The following is a 16,401-nucleotide window of genomic DNA, read 5'->3' on the forward strand; positions in this document are numbered from 1 at the left end:
AATGGTGTCACGTGGCTGAGCTACTGGTTCTTGAACATTGTCTTTCGTGTTGTAGTAACTTCTTTAAAATGGGATTTCTTGCGTTATTCAATCTCAGCGCGACATAGCCCTGACTCAAAGTGCAATTGTCCCGTTGTTCGAGTGCACTGGTATTGTCACTGGCAGGTTTGAGCTACGTCTTTCCGATGAACCTCACACATCATGTTCTTGTTGATGCTTACGTTCCGCCGAATTTTCCAAAGAGTTCGAAGTTTGTTGTGGCGCTCGGCTCGGCTAAGGTTCAGTGATTGTTTCGCCGGTAGTTTGCCAAAGACCTTCAGCATAGGCCATTTGAGGCTTAGCGCAAACACGAACGTGTGTTCAACCCCTTTTGTATTACCATTCGTATTGTTAGATGAAAAAGTCACCCTGTTATGTTTAAATTCGCGGATTTCAAGGTCATTGTGAACAAACTGAGGAAGTCAGTGATATCATCTTAATACCGTCAGGTCTGCTTACACCACCTGCTCACCAACCATCCTTTGGCGCATTCGTGGACTGCACATTATTCTCAACGACAAAGTATTGCAGCAGGTCCGGAACCTCCTCGTTTTCTTGTTCATATTTTTTGTATTGCTTCTAACAACACTCTAACAAATATCATAATGGAATGTAATAACTCAGCAGTACATAACAGTATAGAATTTAACGTTCGATTTGATAAGCATTCACATTGGGGGATGTTGTTGGATAAATCCGTGGAGAAGTGCGTCTAGTGAGTAGAACATGTGGCATCTTTCCAAGATTCCCATCTATTTTTTTTTCAATGCAAAGAAGTTTGCACAAAGAGGGAGATAGGGCGTTTCAGCCACTGACAATACTATATCCTGTTCTCTGTTCAAGCTTTCCTTGTACATCAAAGAAATCACATGGTCATCTGAAATTATTCATGTATGAAAAGGTTTCCTTCTGAAAGTCCTGTATTATCGGAGACCCCAGAAATTTCGCAGAAACATGAACGCAAACTCGTACATCTTTGTGTTGCTGCTTGCATACAAACTGAACATTTTAAAGTTTAGGAGTCAAAACCAGGATGTCTCTCTGAGCTCCGTTATAGTGCACATAACAATGTCATAGGCGCTGACGCTAAGTAGATGGCAGTCACAGATGAAAATTGTAGCCTATCAAAGAGTGATTTTATGATGCCCTCTCATTAATACTAATTTGTGACTTTCTTTTGCCAATTACTAGTTTCAGTTATAAAGGATGCACCTAATTTGGTCAAATTTCGTTGAGAAATAAGAAATAAGTAAGACTTTCTTAATGTGCACGTGAATGTAAATTTTGACATGTAGAAGTACATAACGATGAGTTGTGTTGTAAATGTTCTGTAAATTCGCCAGCAGTGCTCTTCATTACACAACTCTAAGTTGATACAGTTCATCACGGTTTTATTATCATTTCTAACATCTGCCCATAATTATTTATTTATTCATTTATTTATCACACTCAGCGGCGTGTCAGAGAAGTAAGGGTGAATATTTCTTTAAGTCGTACTTGTCCGATCCTTGCTAATACAATAAAGTAGAAAGCGGACTGTATGAGTCAACGTATAGGTGAAAAATAAATACAATCAAGCTGCTAGCGACAAAAACAATGAAACAAAGACGAACAGCGAAAGACGAAACAGAAAAATAAAAGAATCAAGGACATCGAAAGGATAGCCTAAGGACTAATTTGGGGAAACCCTCAGAAGATCAACAGAGAATGGTGAAGGCGATTGAACTTAGGATTGGTTTGCAAACATCGTGTGTTTTTGAAAAAATAAATTGTACTTCGTTAAGAGGTGAAATAAAGAGAAGACGTTTACGAAATTTCAAAGTAAAGAGTTGAACTAGATCAACTTTTCTTAGTCTGCGTTTGAAAATCTTGTTTTCGCCCATAAGTACATACATAGGAAGAACGCGAAGCCATTTAGCCATTCGAATGAGGAATGAAAAAGTGAGAGTACTTTCCATTGAGGTCTATGTTATATAAGCCAAATACTTCCACTTCTTTAAAAAAATTGCGCAAAATATGTACGATTGATTAGTTCAAGTTATCAGAATATTGAATGTTACAGCATGCACTGACGATGTGGTTCCTTTGAAGGTAAAGGATACCTTGATCCCGAAGCAGTAGTACAGAAATAGTTCTTTCCATTTAAAATGTGAAACTAACAATTAGTAAATTATCTCTCATTTATAGCAATAAAAACACACAAAAGTATGCGATATTCTTCATGATTTTGGTCAAAAAGAAATCAGAATTTCGTTTTTTCGAAGTACGAAAAGGAGCCTCTAAGCTATTCCCAAAATTGGGAAAAAGGAAGGGCAATTCCTACTTGGCATCTCAACACTATATATTATTCCACGAAACTATTTTCGTTTGCGCTCGACTATGTGCGTTTTACGTGTGCGTTGTTTGAATAACCTTCATCGCAGTTATGCACGCACAGTGCATCCTTGTCCCTTTGATGAAAACCCGGTTTTAGATTTTAGTGTGTTAGCTTAAACGTTGCCCTACTTTCGTGTTTTCCTCAATATTCTAATTTTTCGCTTTTAGGTTAGATTTTTTTGACCTATAAGACTTTAAATCTCCTACTTGTTATTCTTTTATTGAAACTCTTTTCTTCATGACCGCACAATCCCTGTATTTTTTTCTCAATTTCAGTATCTTAGTTGAAACGCAATATGCTGCAGACTTGCGCTGCGAATTCAAATTACCATAATTTTTGGTTGAAATCCATAGTTTTCTCCCTAAGGAACTTTGGTTTGAGTATCATATGTGAGAGGAATTATACTTTGTTCACCTTGATCACCTTGACTCCCGTTCATCTTGAACTGGTCGAGCATGCGTTTGTAATTCTTCCATTTGTCTCGATCGCGTGCCAGAGTAGCCTAATGGTTCCTCCTACACGACGAGGACCATAATTTTCTTTGAAGGACTTCGTGAAGAAATCTGACCATCGGGTCGGCGGTCTTTCTTTAGTGCGCTTAATATCGCGGGGAACCCAGTCGCTCACGGCTGTGGTCTAACGGTTGTCTTTAAGCGCGTCACGTTCAATGACGCTCACCGAGTTTTCTTCCGGCTTGCGAAATGCCCAGCTTTCCGAAGCATAGGTCAAAGCAGGAAGTACCGTAATGTGAAAAGGCGAGCACAGAGCGGGGTGTTCTTGGTCTTCTTCATTACATCCTCGATGCTCTTATATGCTTCCCAAGCCGCTCGTCTCCTCCTGCCAAGCTCGGGGTCAGATCGTTCATCGTGTTCAATTCCGGACCCAGATAAACGTAGCTGGTGCATTCGGATATGTTCGTTCCGTTGAGCGTGAATGGGGCATCCAAGACCTATCCGTTCCGCATGAACATCGTCTTTTGTAGATTCAGCTGAAGACCGATGCATCCACATGTTTCGTCGAATTCGGTCAGCATTAGTTCCGCTTGGCTGATGCTAGGTGTTATCAACGAAGCGCAAATGGTGTAGCTGCCGACCATCAACCTTCACTCCCATGTCGTCCCATTCCAGCTTTCTCATTGCGTTCTCGAGGATGTGAATATTTTGGGTGAGATTGTGTCACCCTGTCGGACCCTCTCTTCACGTCAATGATGATATTCTTGTAAAATAACGAAATTCCGGTCTGAGTAGGGACGCCTTGGTTGTTTAAGGCTTCCACGACCGCTCCCATCTCAACTGAGTCGAAGGCCTTCTTCAAGTCGATGATGGTGAGACAGAGCGGCATCTTGTCTTCTCGTGATACCTCGATGAGCTTCGAAACAATGTGAATATGGTCAATCGGATTGGTTTCCTTTTCGAAACCCTGCTTGCTTAGGTGCCCTACGATTTCTTACCGACATGATAGCATGTCATGTTTCGTACGGGAGAAACTCTGGAATGACATGTCAGTCTTCCCTCAGATGGTGAGGAGGCAAGTGGACAAGGCTGTCGAATAGATTAGAGTAGAAGTAGTAGGTGATTTCCTCCAACCCCTTCTCGATGCAATGGTTGTTAACTTCGGGTTCAAGTCTTGCGAGCTTGGACGTGAGTTCTTGGTTCCCTGCGGCTCGTGCTGCTCCACGCTGGCGTATCAGCTCAAGAGTTTTAAGGGACAGGCGTCTCTTGATGGTTTTAAAACTCACAGCCTTCTTCGCAGAGTGCAGTAGTGAAGGTGTTCAACGAGCCGGCCATATTCCTCGTCGATGTTGTCCATTGCGGAGCCGGCTAGCATAGCGATAAGATGGCTAGCATAGCGAAGAGATCCCAGTTTATGATAGTTCTGGGATTTCGCTCTCTAAACTTGGGGGTTTTCTCCTCTCTCCTTGTAAAGGAAAATCTTCCCTGGAGGAGGGGATTGTCCGATCCCGTATAGAACTTTGGCACAACAGCGACGTCTGTCAGGCAGAACCTTTTATTGACGTTGATGTGGTCTATTTCATTACGGTACCCTCCACTGGGTGACTCCCACGTCCAGCGTAGAGAGGAGGGCTTCTGGAATTGCGAGTTCCCATGGATGGTCTTAGTCGTCATTATGAACTCGGAGAGCCTTTCCCCCTGGTCATTCCATTGTAGGCCGTGGGGCTCGATGTGAAGTGCCTCAGGCGTTCTTCTTGGGCCAACTTTGGGCAAGCCTCTAGTCCCATAAGTTTTTGGGAAAACTTCCGTTCTCCGGGAGTGGACATGTGGAGCTTATTTGTTCGAGGCGACTCCAAACCGCCTCCCAGTCACTTGATTGCAGGCTTCTGGCAGGACTGACGTGCGGAATACAAGAATGTCATGATTCAGTTCTGGCTCAGCAGAAAGAGGGTGTCCATCCGCTGAATCCACCCACGTTTCTGGGCAAGCACAAGGTCGCTTTTAGTCCGCGATTAGCCCCTATCCGCCACCTAGGGACGCGCCACGTACCCTTGTGACTAACTGGCTGTGATCCCTCTAGTGAGGGAGATCCGTGGTATACCACTACAGAGAATTTATACCTATTCAGAGATTCACTAACTCCATTGTTTCTCGTTACTATATTTTATGTTAGTCTCAATCGGATAATCATCCTATCCTTTTATCCTTTTATATTTGGTATTTCCCAATCAAGGCTGGTGATTCTTTTGATGGCGACCATAAACGCTGTAATTCGCACGGCTTTTTCATTACGCTGTGTTTCTCGATTGCTCTGTTCGTTCAACAACACTAGCAACACACATTGGATGAAGTTATTTTCGAAACCAAAAAAAAATTGTAGCAGAGCACAACGTTTGGGAGGTAAAAGCATAGCACATTAAGTAATATGGAAGCTTTCTTATTTGTTCACTTGTTGATTTGTTCGGGCAGATAAAGCGCAATCGGTAAGAGTATGTACCTGCTGTAAGATGACTCGAAACCGCACTCCCGCCAGCCATGTCCTTCGTTTCTCTGGTATTCATGAGCTTTTTATCAGTCATAGATAGATATGTTGGTGTCTGGAGATAAAAGCGCTTATATTGGCTGACCTCCGCACATAATTGTGTGACGAATCGTAAGCCTCAGCGATTCCTAGCTGTAGTCAAATGCGATGACGCATCCCAAACGGATTTATGTTCTACAGACTTCATCTTTTATCCTTTTATTCATTCGAACACTTTTCCTTTACAAATGTCCACTAACAAATGTTTTGACAAAAATTCAACGTTATAGATCACAGTCACCCCAGAATCCTACACCATAGATAGTTTCAACATCTTATATGACGGATACTAAACTACTATGAGAATTGAAAGATTCCCCGCGGTAGACTTCTTTCGATGTCATACGGAAGTGTACTTAAGGTGTTGTTTCTAGCAGGACCTGGTGACAAAATTAGTCCAAGGCAAACAAGTGCGTATGATACACTCAACGTTTTTTTCAACTCTTTTTTCTCTTCCGAAAAAGTTTCTTTGTGAAAGTGCTGCTGAATAAAATTGTAGATCCAATGCTTACTTTGCTGGATGTAGTGGTAATCTTCTGGAAACTTAAATGTTCACTAAATTCTTCACAAATCATTTAAAAAAAAACCAGAAGTGAACTAATTGCTACTTGCTCTAGTTCGAAAAAAACTTTTAAAAACTAAAACCTAAAGTACAAAAAATGAACATAAAAATAAAAAATTAAAATATGAGACTGTCAGTGACTCCCTATGTTAATGTTCTCCAATACTTTCTTTCGCTGAAATGATCGGAGTGCGAAAATAGCGAAGAATCCGAACGATCACGAAGAAAATGTTTTCAGAAAAGGATGTTTTTTCGAATTTAAAGGTCATGTCCGCTCTTAGGACATCGATCTCTCGTTGTAGTCGGCAGCTGATGCTAAATATTTGCTCCAGGTATCTAATCAATCACTTTACTCGCTGGGAAACTCTTTGCAATAACAGTCTTGGATGACGATAACCCTCTGCGGTTTGGAGATCCATTAAATGCCAACTTCTTCAGTTCTTAAGTCAAGTTATTCCTTATATTTACGATTTGATATGTTTGCACTCCCAGTTCCTACTAGGTGGTAGTTATTCTCATTTTTGAGGTAGGGTTTTGTTACTGTTAAATGAGTTGAAATATTTTGAAGAAAACGACTGAAAATTCTGACAAAAATCGTATTTACAAGTGAAGATTTTTATGAGGTCAGGGAAATTCACCGATGAATAGAATGTACATGTGCTTCATTACATTAGAACAATCTATAGAGAAGAGAACAGATCGTAATTTGAAAAAATGGCGTCGCCGTGTTCGAATAACAGTTTGATGAATTCAAATATTCAGTGAACAATCTGTTTTCTTTTTTGAATTAATTATATCGTAGGACGATCATAAACAACCGTTCATAAAGAAATCTTTTTATCAAACACATTCGAAGTGCTGTACAACGTGCTTTTTTGGTTCCCAGGTGTTGTTTGAGATTTTTACGGATGTAGAATCACTTTCTTTTGTTTTCCAGTCTATAAAACCACTATAGAGATATCGTCTTCGAAGATCTAGCGGAATACATTGTGAGATCTGCAGGATATAAGGAGCTCAATGAGATTAGATTTGTAAAAACAACTATTTCACCAGCTATAACAAACATAGTAATCTCCCACATTTTCTTTTGAATATTCTCGACCATTCCATTACTTTAATGCACGAATTTGTTAAATCCTTCTCAGACCTTCATTACGCTTCATAACTGAAATTCTTGACATCTTCCCCTTCATGACTTTTAACTGATGCTACGGTATGCACTATCGACTACGACTGCACGGGCAATGGTTCCAAACCGTACTGGAGCCATCCAAGGCTTTCATACTTCCAGGGTCGAGAAAATAGTAGCAAACGTGCCTGAGAAGATGAAAACACTGACTTCATACAGCGACCAGCTATCGCAAGTCATTGTATAGGCCAAGTATATATATTTCTCGAAGAGGACACAAGGTAACCAAATATGATGTAAATAGAAATAAGTTTGAATTGGCATAAGGTTTGAGCTCGGCAGATGCGGTCCAAGTAGTATTAAGCTCAAGTTTATTCAATACGAGGGTCAAATTTCTATGTGTACTGTGTGAGCGAAAAAATTGTTCTTAGCGAATTGTTCTGAACTTGGCTTCTCATTCAACAATTATCAACAATTCCTGAAACTGGTACAAGTCGGGTAAGGTCTAGACCTTTTTCGAACTTGCTTGTCACAGTTAGTTTAAATGTTTTCTCAGAAGACAATCGATCTGATTAAAACATACGAAGCCATCTATATAAAATGTAACATCGTTTGTTTTTTTTAAGAATTAAATCCTGTCTCCTCTAAAAATCACATGGAAGATGGATGTAGAGTCGTTATGATGTTAGTTTGAGAATCCAGCTGTACAACTGCTCGGCGGTCTTTCAGCGTATAGTTATTTTCGCAATGAGAAGCATGTAGATAATCTAAACTAAGTCTCCAGAACTCATCCTCATTCGTTCATACGAAGTGGTTACTGTATTTTAGTGTCTATAGTTTATGGTTCATATCCCACCAAAATACCTGTACTCACCTCCAAATTCCCGACTGCATTCACTAATTTAACTGCCAAATGGAGGATTATGATTTTGTTCAATTTCCAGATCAGATCATTTCCAATTTCCACCTTGTTCTGCTAGGAATTTGAAAATGGAATTGCAATACTTTTTATTACAAAAAGACGTATATTTTGCGTACTTCTTCGAAAATTAAGTGTCACTTTTCTCTCTCAGATGATGGCTAAATTCGCTCTTCAAATTAGAAAAAAAAATTGAAAAACAAGGTGAAATATGAAGAAACACCGTCTTTAATTCGTAAGGCATCGTTATAAGGATATAGAGCGCTGTTAGCATAACACTGTCCACAAATAACTACTCAAATGTGGGATGGAGAGTAGACAACCGTGACATGACGTAAAGGCTTCATAAGCTGCAATTTTACTACGGTAAACAGTTTTATGACTGTAATAATACAATAATGACAGCTTCATGTGAATTGTTTTGCCGTTTTATTGGTGAAAGTGTTGTGTCATTGACTTGTTGTTGTTGTTGTTAAGCTATCAACTAAACGGTGCCACTAGCCGGCATTCACTTTCTCCTATAGGAAACATGTTTGGACGATTCTGATTACAGTTACTTGTCACTGTATATAAATCAAAAGTTTGCCGTGCTTTAAGTCATCTGGTCAGTCACAAAACCACCAACATTTCTGCTTTCACTTCGTCCCAACCATGAACCTTCTCCTAGGTTCAACCTTCGCTCTGATTTACAGCGACGGCAAACCCGTCTCATCTGTTTTTACCGCTTGCACTGTCGCATTTAGGCCACCTCTAAAGTCGGGCTTAAAGTGAAACGAGTTTTTTGTATTGCTTTTTTTTACAAACTAACGTTTCCGTGTGTTTTAAGTTGCATTAAGCCTTCCATTATTTATTCCAGTTCCCGCTAAAGATAAACTTTAAGTAGCCTCAAATGTTGTATAGAAATATGAAACTGCCCTTTTAGTATACTATGAGTTACTTTGAGAAGATATAGAGATGTGTGGCCATCGACCATCCATGATAATAGAAAAGAGATCGAAAAGGCTGCTGCCGCGCTTCTCCACATATTTAAACTTGGCACTAAATATCTACAGCCATGCGACTGCGCTACGCCCCAGGCACGCTCCTATTCCCTGTGCTTCATCCTAATTGAATAAGTATGACGCTCAACTGGTTGAACACATTGGCGCTGGCTACAGTAGCCACTTTGAAGCACGAGCACTACCTTCCATTTTAGTTACTAAATATGCATATTCCTTGAGATCACGTCCTCTTCTTCTACTATTCTTAGCCTTTTTCTTCCTTTAGAGCTTACAGATTTCTGCTTTTTTCCATGTTAAAAAGGTCTAAGTAACGACTTAACACTGAACAGCGTTGGCGTTTTCATAGATACGGAGAAGATTATTCACTAAATATCTCATTCCCGATATCCTTACCAGAGTTCCTGAGTCTCTTCTGCCCTTGAAAACATTTTACCTCAATTATCCGCCGTAACAACTGAGAATGGAAGGCAACTGAATTTGCAACAAAAAAGAAATTCCGATCTGTGTTCATTAACCGATAAAATTTCACTTTAATTGGGGGATATAGAATTCATAGTTCTACCAAATTCCGTACTTAACTGCTGCTGTCAACTGACAACTATCGAAAAATACATCTAAACCAACAACCTCCAAAAGCGTAGGATCTTTGCAATATTTAAACACATTGAAGTTTGGACAAATGCATCACTTATCGGAAGAATATTACCACGTGTCTGTTAGTTGTGTTCTGTTATTCTCGCTTTCACGTCGAGCGTTTCATTTGATTGCCGAGACTGGTTTCCAAGGGCACAGTTGCGACCGCTAAACTCACATCTCCAAGAGCAAAGGGAAATGTGATTGAATTAGTTATTAGCATGAAGTCTTGAGATCTACTATTTTATCCTTCAAATATCTCCTAATCAACTATATCTGCTTCTGTATGCATCCTCCTGTAGTTTCCGGAAAACCACCTCTGAGGCACATGGTTCTAGAGCAGCTGTCCAAAGCTTGCTAAATAGGAAATCAAACAAAAAAATCGGTGGACGTCTGACCAAAGAAAAACCGATAAGAAAGCTTGGTACTTACCCGTCAGAAGACGAGATTTTTTGAGTCAAGCGTTCATGGAAAGATCTGGAAGAGGACTCATGATGTGCGACGAATGTATACAACTGGGTGGGTGTGACGAGTCTGCACATTCTTTTTTCCCTCTACAGTACTTCAATTAAGGATGTACCAAGCGTTCACCCACTTAAACAACATCCAAGTCAATTATATAGTAGTTAGGGATAATAAAAGTTTTGTAGAACAGCAAAGACGGTTTGTTACCACTCTCTGGTTTCTTTTATGCTTTTCATATCTTTGAATTTATTGATTAAAGATTAAGATTAAAGATTTTTTTAGGACGGAATTGGAGTATTAGATAAATTTTCAAAGATCTAATCAATCTGTTCTTACTGTTGTCCCCTACAACACTTCTATAGCCTGTTTTATTCAGGAAGCTGTTCGAGCATAACCACTAATTGAAGAAGATTAAACAGAAAAGTGCTTCGAACACCGTTTTCTATATATTCGGATGATCTGCTGCAGTGATCTTAGAACTACCCTTTAATATGGTATTGTCATCAGAAGCTGTTTTTTTAAAAGAAACGTTTGAAGTGAAACTGAGTTTCGCCACAACACCAATATCATTATCACCAACAAAACAATATCATTTGCAAGAACAATAAGAACTTTGCTCATTACATTTCCATGTTTTTCCTTCACCTTTGTTCTAAATGACTGTCTCTATGAAATTTACAGTAGAAAATCTCAACAAAGTAGTGGTGCCGCTAGTTAGTGTGACTGTGTCTGTAGAATTGTTCTTACAAAGTAAAACGGTTGCAGAGCGTAATTGATTAAAGTGAGGCGATCTCATATAACTTCATATAGGTTTTAAAACATTTTTAAAACGATGAAACGCAATGTTTCACTCATTCATACTTTACCTCGCTCGACTACGTACGCTGTCTGTACACACAAGGGCCTAAACCTCAGAAGAGAGTGCTGCTTCTGGGACGCATACGGAAACGAAAACCGAGTCCGAACGCGACACATTGCGATCCTACAAAGGTACATATCTCGTAAAGCAAACTCTAGTCTTTTCGTAACAGCGTTTATGTTAAGAAACGAAGATTTAAACTATCCTCCACCCTCCTCAATACCTATCTTCAGCTAACATACAGTTACCTTCTCACCTTTTGTCGCGCTCTTCTGCAAAATCGACATTGACAGTCGAGTCCATACAATAAAACTGCTTTGTTCAAGGTCTACGTTATGCGTTGCATACGTCTAAGCTGACCTCCTGCGTTTAATCTCTGTTAACCTGCAAGTTACGTTTGCGATGCAAACAACAGTCACAATACAGTAATTCTACAGTTCGCTTTACACCGTTCCAGTATCGTCCCACCAAAACACATCATGGAAGAACTGGCAGAAATTTTGCGTGTCACTATAGAGTTTTCGTGATAGATACGTTAATGTGCTCAGGTTTATTTACAACGCTGGTCTCATTGCATTTGGACCGCCCATCTTACAGCCATTGTAAACGACCGCATTTGTCATCAGTTGTAGTTGCACCAGCTGGAAGACATTGCCTTTTCTCTCCGGAAAAACTAATATCTTCACACTGGATATTGTAGAGCTTCATAGCTTTTCTTCAACGTATCCAAAGGATTTATCAGGAGTCCTGTCTCATATCTTCCACTTTTAATATCTCTACCGAGAAACTTCTGTTGTAACGTCAGTAGACCATGCGTTAGAATCTTGTTCCGCAGACGACGGAAAAAGAGAGGGACTGCCTGGAATTTAGTATTCCTTGAAAGTAGCGTGGTCGTCGAAGTCCGTGATGTCCGTCTTGACCAACTGAGTCCCCTTTTCCACTCAAAGATCTCAAAGATGCCAAGATGCGAAGGATGCTCAATAATTCATTTTTGAAAAGTCATGTTGTCTCTGTTAATTTTGAGGAACTCTTTATGCATACTGCTGGTATTACTACGAAATAATTTGCCAGCAGATAATATGCTCGGCCTTTTTGCGAAATTATAGCATGCTTTTAAAGGCATCACTCCACGAATCTGAGGTGGTACGGATTTCAGATGCAGTATTCGTATACGGGATGGGAGACTATGGAGAGGAGGGTGATTCCGTCCATTTCCTCCAAATTGCCGTAAAAAACGGCCCGGAAGATACGGCTTCAGTCGTTCTGGCGCACTATTCTCTACAGGGAGTTCGACTGGAGCGCGCCAGCCTTGTGCGGCACCGCATCTTCCATGCCGTTTTTGCGGCAATTAGGAAGAAATGGAAGGAATCACCCCTCTCTCTATAGTCTCCCATCCCGTATACGAATACTCCACCTGAAATCTGCTCCACCTCAGATTCGTGGGGTGATGGCTTTAATCGTTTGGTACCCTTTTCGTAGCTGATTTTTGTTTGCTTTTCGTAGTTTAACAGCTACTTAGTTTAATTCAATGTCTTCTGTCTCCAAGGTCATCTACTGAAGCGTAAAACGGCTACTTTAATAGACGAGGAAGGCAACTGACTTCTAAAAAAAAGCCGCATCCGTCTAGCCACGTAAAGAAATTTGTCATTTGTCGCTAAGTGACACAACTCAGAGTCCTTAAATGTCAATTAATGTATTACCTTACTTTACCTTCAGCGTCCATCGTCCTAAAACATCATGGCATCCTTTCGTTTGAAGTGAGCAACGCCCTACGTGTCTCTTCATCTCAGGTCGCGGGTCCCAATTCGCAATTTTCCGCTTCGAAGGCAAACGTACCATAAATTCCTCGATCTTGGGTTCCCTGGACGAGTAAATAATCTTGGGGGTGTAGTTCACGAGCCTGATATGGATTATTTTCAATTCTGTCCACAAATCCAGAACAAAGACTACATGTATTCTATACTGAACCATATTGTGTAGAAGTTCTGTGTGTTTATTCTCCAAAACGATGCAATTTATTATGCGAGAGGACGGCAACCCCACGTCCATCGATAAGCAGCAGAAGCTGGCTTTCCCGCAAAATCGCGGACGCTTTGCAAATAGTCCGCGTTCTATCACCAGTATTAAGCTGTTTCGCTAGTGTGATATAAGAATCATTCATTTCCTACACAAAACTAGTTTTAGAAATCAAGGAATAATGGTTGAGCGTAAGCAGAATCCTGTTTCAACCACATTCTCTTTTTCCTTAAACTAACCGAATGCTTTTCTTTTCTTCTCTAGCCTAATCTCTATTGCTTCGCCCCATCACATTAGAAAACGTCTACTTTTCGTTGCGGTATTTCAAGATCGCCATTTTGCAGGAAATGGTACAAATTTGGCAAATGGAACCCTATCCTTGCGGTGATCCACGATTGCCGCATCACGTTTTCCCACCAAAAATGATAACACCGGATGAGTTATCTAGGAGGACAGGGACACTTTATTGGAAGGTTTGAAAACCATTCTTGTTAGGTTAACATTTAAAAAAAGCAGATTCTCAGCTTGACACGCTGGACCCAGTTGCACTCTCAAAACGTCTTAAAGTTATGAAAATGGAACGACGCTTCAACAAGGAAGACATCTTCACCTTGGATGCAGAAACAACCGCCAACTTCAGGGACAAGGTACTGTGACGTTGACGTTCCAGCTTGTTCTGGAACACGGCAACTATCTTAAATTCTTCTTCTCTTCTTCACAAGAATTTCTGGTAAAACCTTCAGATCGACGAATTGTTCGAGGAATCAAATCATCCCGAGGATCAGGCGAGAATGATAATTGAAGGATCTGCTTACTATGACGTGGAAGATAAGGTGATTTTTTTTCGACAGAAGCACCCACAGTTTGCGATAACGTGCGGGAATGGCTACGTCACTTTCTGTACAAGAGAGAAAGCTACGCACTTCCCACGTCACTGTTAGAACATAAGATAATCCCTTCATTAGAAACTTCACTGAAAAAAAATGTGCTCAGAGAGAGAGTCTCAGCTTCATAAGCGAATAGGCTAGAATTGCTGTTGTTGTTGTTTTTAAGTGCTTGACAACAAGTTCCTCTTAAGAATAACGGAATCATCATAATACAGTTGAAACAAAAATGTGAAAAATAATCCTCACTTACCATACGATTTGGAAGGAAATGATGTTGCTGTTTAAAAGATATGAATTTTGTATTAATAACGTCGGAAATAGAATTTTTGAGAAATTACGGAAATTTGCAGAGGCAGGAACATTGAGCAGCAAATTTTTCTGATTAAGCAGATTCTGTGAAATGGTGGTTACAGTAAAACAACGTGCCAAGAAGCAGACAGTGTTTCGGTTGAAATTTTGTGCTCTAGAGGTAATATGTGTATTGTATCTACGGGGTCACCTGTTTGGTGCTGCCGCTAGAGTCTTTTAGGAGACTAAGGTACTTTTGCGTTGGAAATGAGCATAGAATTTCAAAACCAAAACACAGATTGTGACCTTCCGACCAAAAATGTCACATTCATGATTTGAACCTCAAATCATTCCATCACAATCTATGTGTAGTACGCATATTCGGCGTATTTCCGTACACGAAACGAAAATATGAGAATTTTGATGTTAGTTCCTTATTTCTCTGCATATTTAAATGTGTACCGTATCCGAGAAATAAGTGTTTGGTTTGATGTCGTTCTGCTTCCAATAGATTGTCAGCAAAGGAATCTTCAGTCATACCCCATATCGCGGTTTTTCTTGAATTCTTATTCGTTCGACGTTCCAAAAAGACAACAGTTATTGAGGTAATAACTGGTTGCACTTTTCTTCTTATACCTATCTAGACAACGTCAAAACGAATGATGGAACTATTCTCGTTTCCTGTTTGGATTAAAGAAAGAAACGGTCATTCGCAGTTCTTACAATACCGTTTCAAACTCCGCTGTGTTCGGACGAGTTTAATGCGATAAAATGTGACCTTGATGTTGACATAGTAATTCGTTCTGGTCAGTGAAGGAACCAAAGAGCGTACCTTGATCACCGTTGATCAAAAACCACGAGAAACAGAAGGCGACACCCTCCTTTCGCGTGAACATAGGACTGACTCTACAATCAAAAAGACAGCTAAATTTACGAAAAATTTGTCATTTTCATATCAAAAACTTGAAAGGTCTTCGTGTCGAAACCAGACGGCCTTACACAGGACCTTAGGGTAGTCACACTGCAATGTTGACGCGGAATATATGTAAGAGGATGTGGAGAGAATGCTGTTCTAACTATGTCAATGAGAACACTAAACAAGACAGTAAAATGCCATCGAAGAGACATGTTCTTAATGCTTGCTCCCCACTGGATTCCAGAACCTTAAGTTATTGTTGGATCAAAACGACCTGGAGGGATGCCCAGTTAGATAAACGGTTGCTCTCGAAGGAGCGCGTCGAGGCTAACGATACCCGCTCCTCAATTGCAACTCCCTGACTCCCTCACGCCGTTTCGACTGCTGCCGTAATTCGTGCATTTAAAGTGCATTTAAGGTAGTAGTCGGTTTCGGATGCAAACCAAATCTAGGAGCAGCTCGAGTAGCACTTTTCTCTTTCCTCTGCGCAGGTGTCTTCAACACCGCAAGTACACCAGGTTTTAAATCGTTTTTAATCGACTACGATCTTGCAATCTGCAACTTTTAAAACGTATCACTGATCCTTTCAGTTCATCTAAAATCCCTTCAATTGTTGTTCTAGATAGCTAAGTCAATACCTTCGAAAACAAGTGAAAAAAGACGTTTCTCCAACGTTCTGCGCGACAATTGTGCGACAACATTCCAAAAGGTACCAGAAGACAGATTCTTCCAACTAAATAAGGTCTCCATGTGCCAGACACTCGGGAACTTACTGATCAATATTATACCATCAAAGACTTGTTAACCTCTCATGAAAGATTTCCGTGATGCCCCAGACATCATCGGATATTGTCCCAAACGCAAAAAAAAAATGTCCGACGACATCAGACGTGGTCGTCAACATGCTACATCGTTTACCGGTTCCGATGATCCTATCAAATAATGGTGCAGACGACAACTTCTGTTTCAATTTCGATATAATCTTTTGCTACAAATTCTCATCTTAATTCACCTAAATTTCACATATTTCAGAATGGTGACTGGGTAAGAATCCTTTGCGAATACGGCGATCTCATTGTGATTCCCGCTAACACATCGTTTCGCTTCACAACAACTCCTCAGGTAATTTAGCATTCGATATTCTTTCCTGTTGAAAGTTTCGTTACTGCTAACAACATTTTTAGAACTTCGTCAAAATGAGGCGATTCTTCAAAGAAGGCGACGAGTAAAACCACCGGATACAACGCAAAAACGTCAAGCTGTACATAACAATCATT

At 40.3% G+C, this 16,401-nt stretch overlaps 3 protein-coding genes across 5 annotated transcripts; 1 reads left to right on the forward strand and 2 right to left on the reverse strand.

Moving 5' to 3' along the window:
* Nucleotides 1–3,141: 3,141 nt before the first annotated feature.
* RB195_017506 (uncharacterized protein) lies at nt 3,142–4,243 on the reverse strand (the record flags this gene model as incomplete). 2 transcript variants are annotated; one of them, XM_064184533.1, is made up of 4 exons in its annotated part: nt 3,142–3,404; nt 3,517–3,852; nt 4,003–4,094; nt 4,155–4,243. In XM_064184533.1, 4 exons carry the CDS (start codon nt 4,241–4,243, stop codon nt 3,142–3,144), a joined length of 780 nt encoding a protein of 259 aa, XP_064040413.1. The 2 variants fall into 2 exon arrangements, with proteins under 2 accessions (XP_064040413.1, XP_064040414.1); XM_064184532.1 differs by lacking the exons at nt 4,003–4,094; nt 4,155–4,243 and having other exon boundaries at nt 3,517–3,757.
* A 5,716-nt stretch (nt 4,244–9,959) lies between these two features.
* Nucleotides 9,960–10,235, reverse strand: RB195_017507 (uncharacterized protein; the record flags this gene model as incomplete). Its single annotated transcript, XM_013442165.2, has 2 exons — nt 9,960–10,050; nt 10,126–10,235. The coding sequence occupies 2 exons, from the start codon at nt 10,233–10,235 to the stop codon at nt 9,960–9,962; spliced, it is 201 nt and encodes a 66-aa protein (XP_013297619.2).
* Nucleotides 10,236–10,814: 579 nt separating this feature from the next.
* On the forward strand, nt 10,815–16,353 carry RB195_017508 (uncharacterized protein; the record flags this gene model as incomplete). 2 transcript variants are annotated; one of them, XM_064184534.1, is made up of 7 exons in its annotated part: nt 10,815–10,871; nt 11,074–11,148; nt 13,378–13,506; nt 13,558–13,680; nt 13,777–13,866; nt 16,157–16,246; nt 16,309–16,353. In XM_064184534.1, 7 exons carry the CDS (start codon nt 10,815–10,817, stop codon nt 16,351–16,353), a joined length of 609 nt encoding a protein of 202 aa, XP_064040415.1. The 2 variants fall into 2 exon arrangements, with proteins under 2 accessions (XP_064040415.1, XP_013297620.1); XM_013442166.2 differs by lacking the exons at nt 10,815–10,871; nt 11,074–11,148 and having other exon boundaries at nt 13,381–13,506.
* Between the last annotated feature and the right edge of the window lie 48 nt (nt 16,354–16,401).

This window comes from Necator americanus, chromosome II (assembly GCF_031761385.1).
Source record: "Necator americanus strain Aroian chromosome II, whole genome shotgun sequence".
NCBI lineage: Eukaryota > Metazoa > Nematoda > Chromadorea > Rhabditida > Ancylostomatidae > Necator > Necator americanus.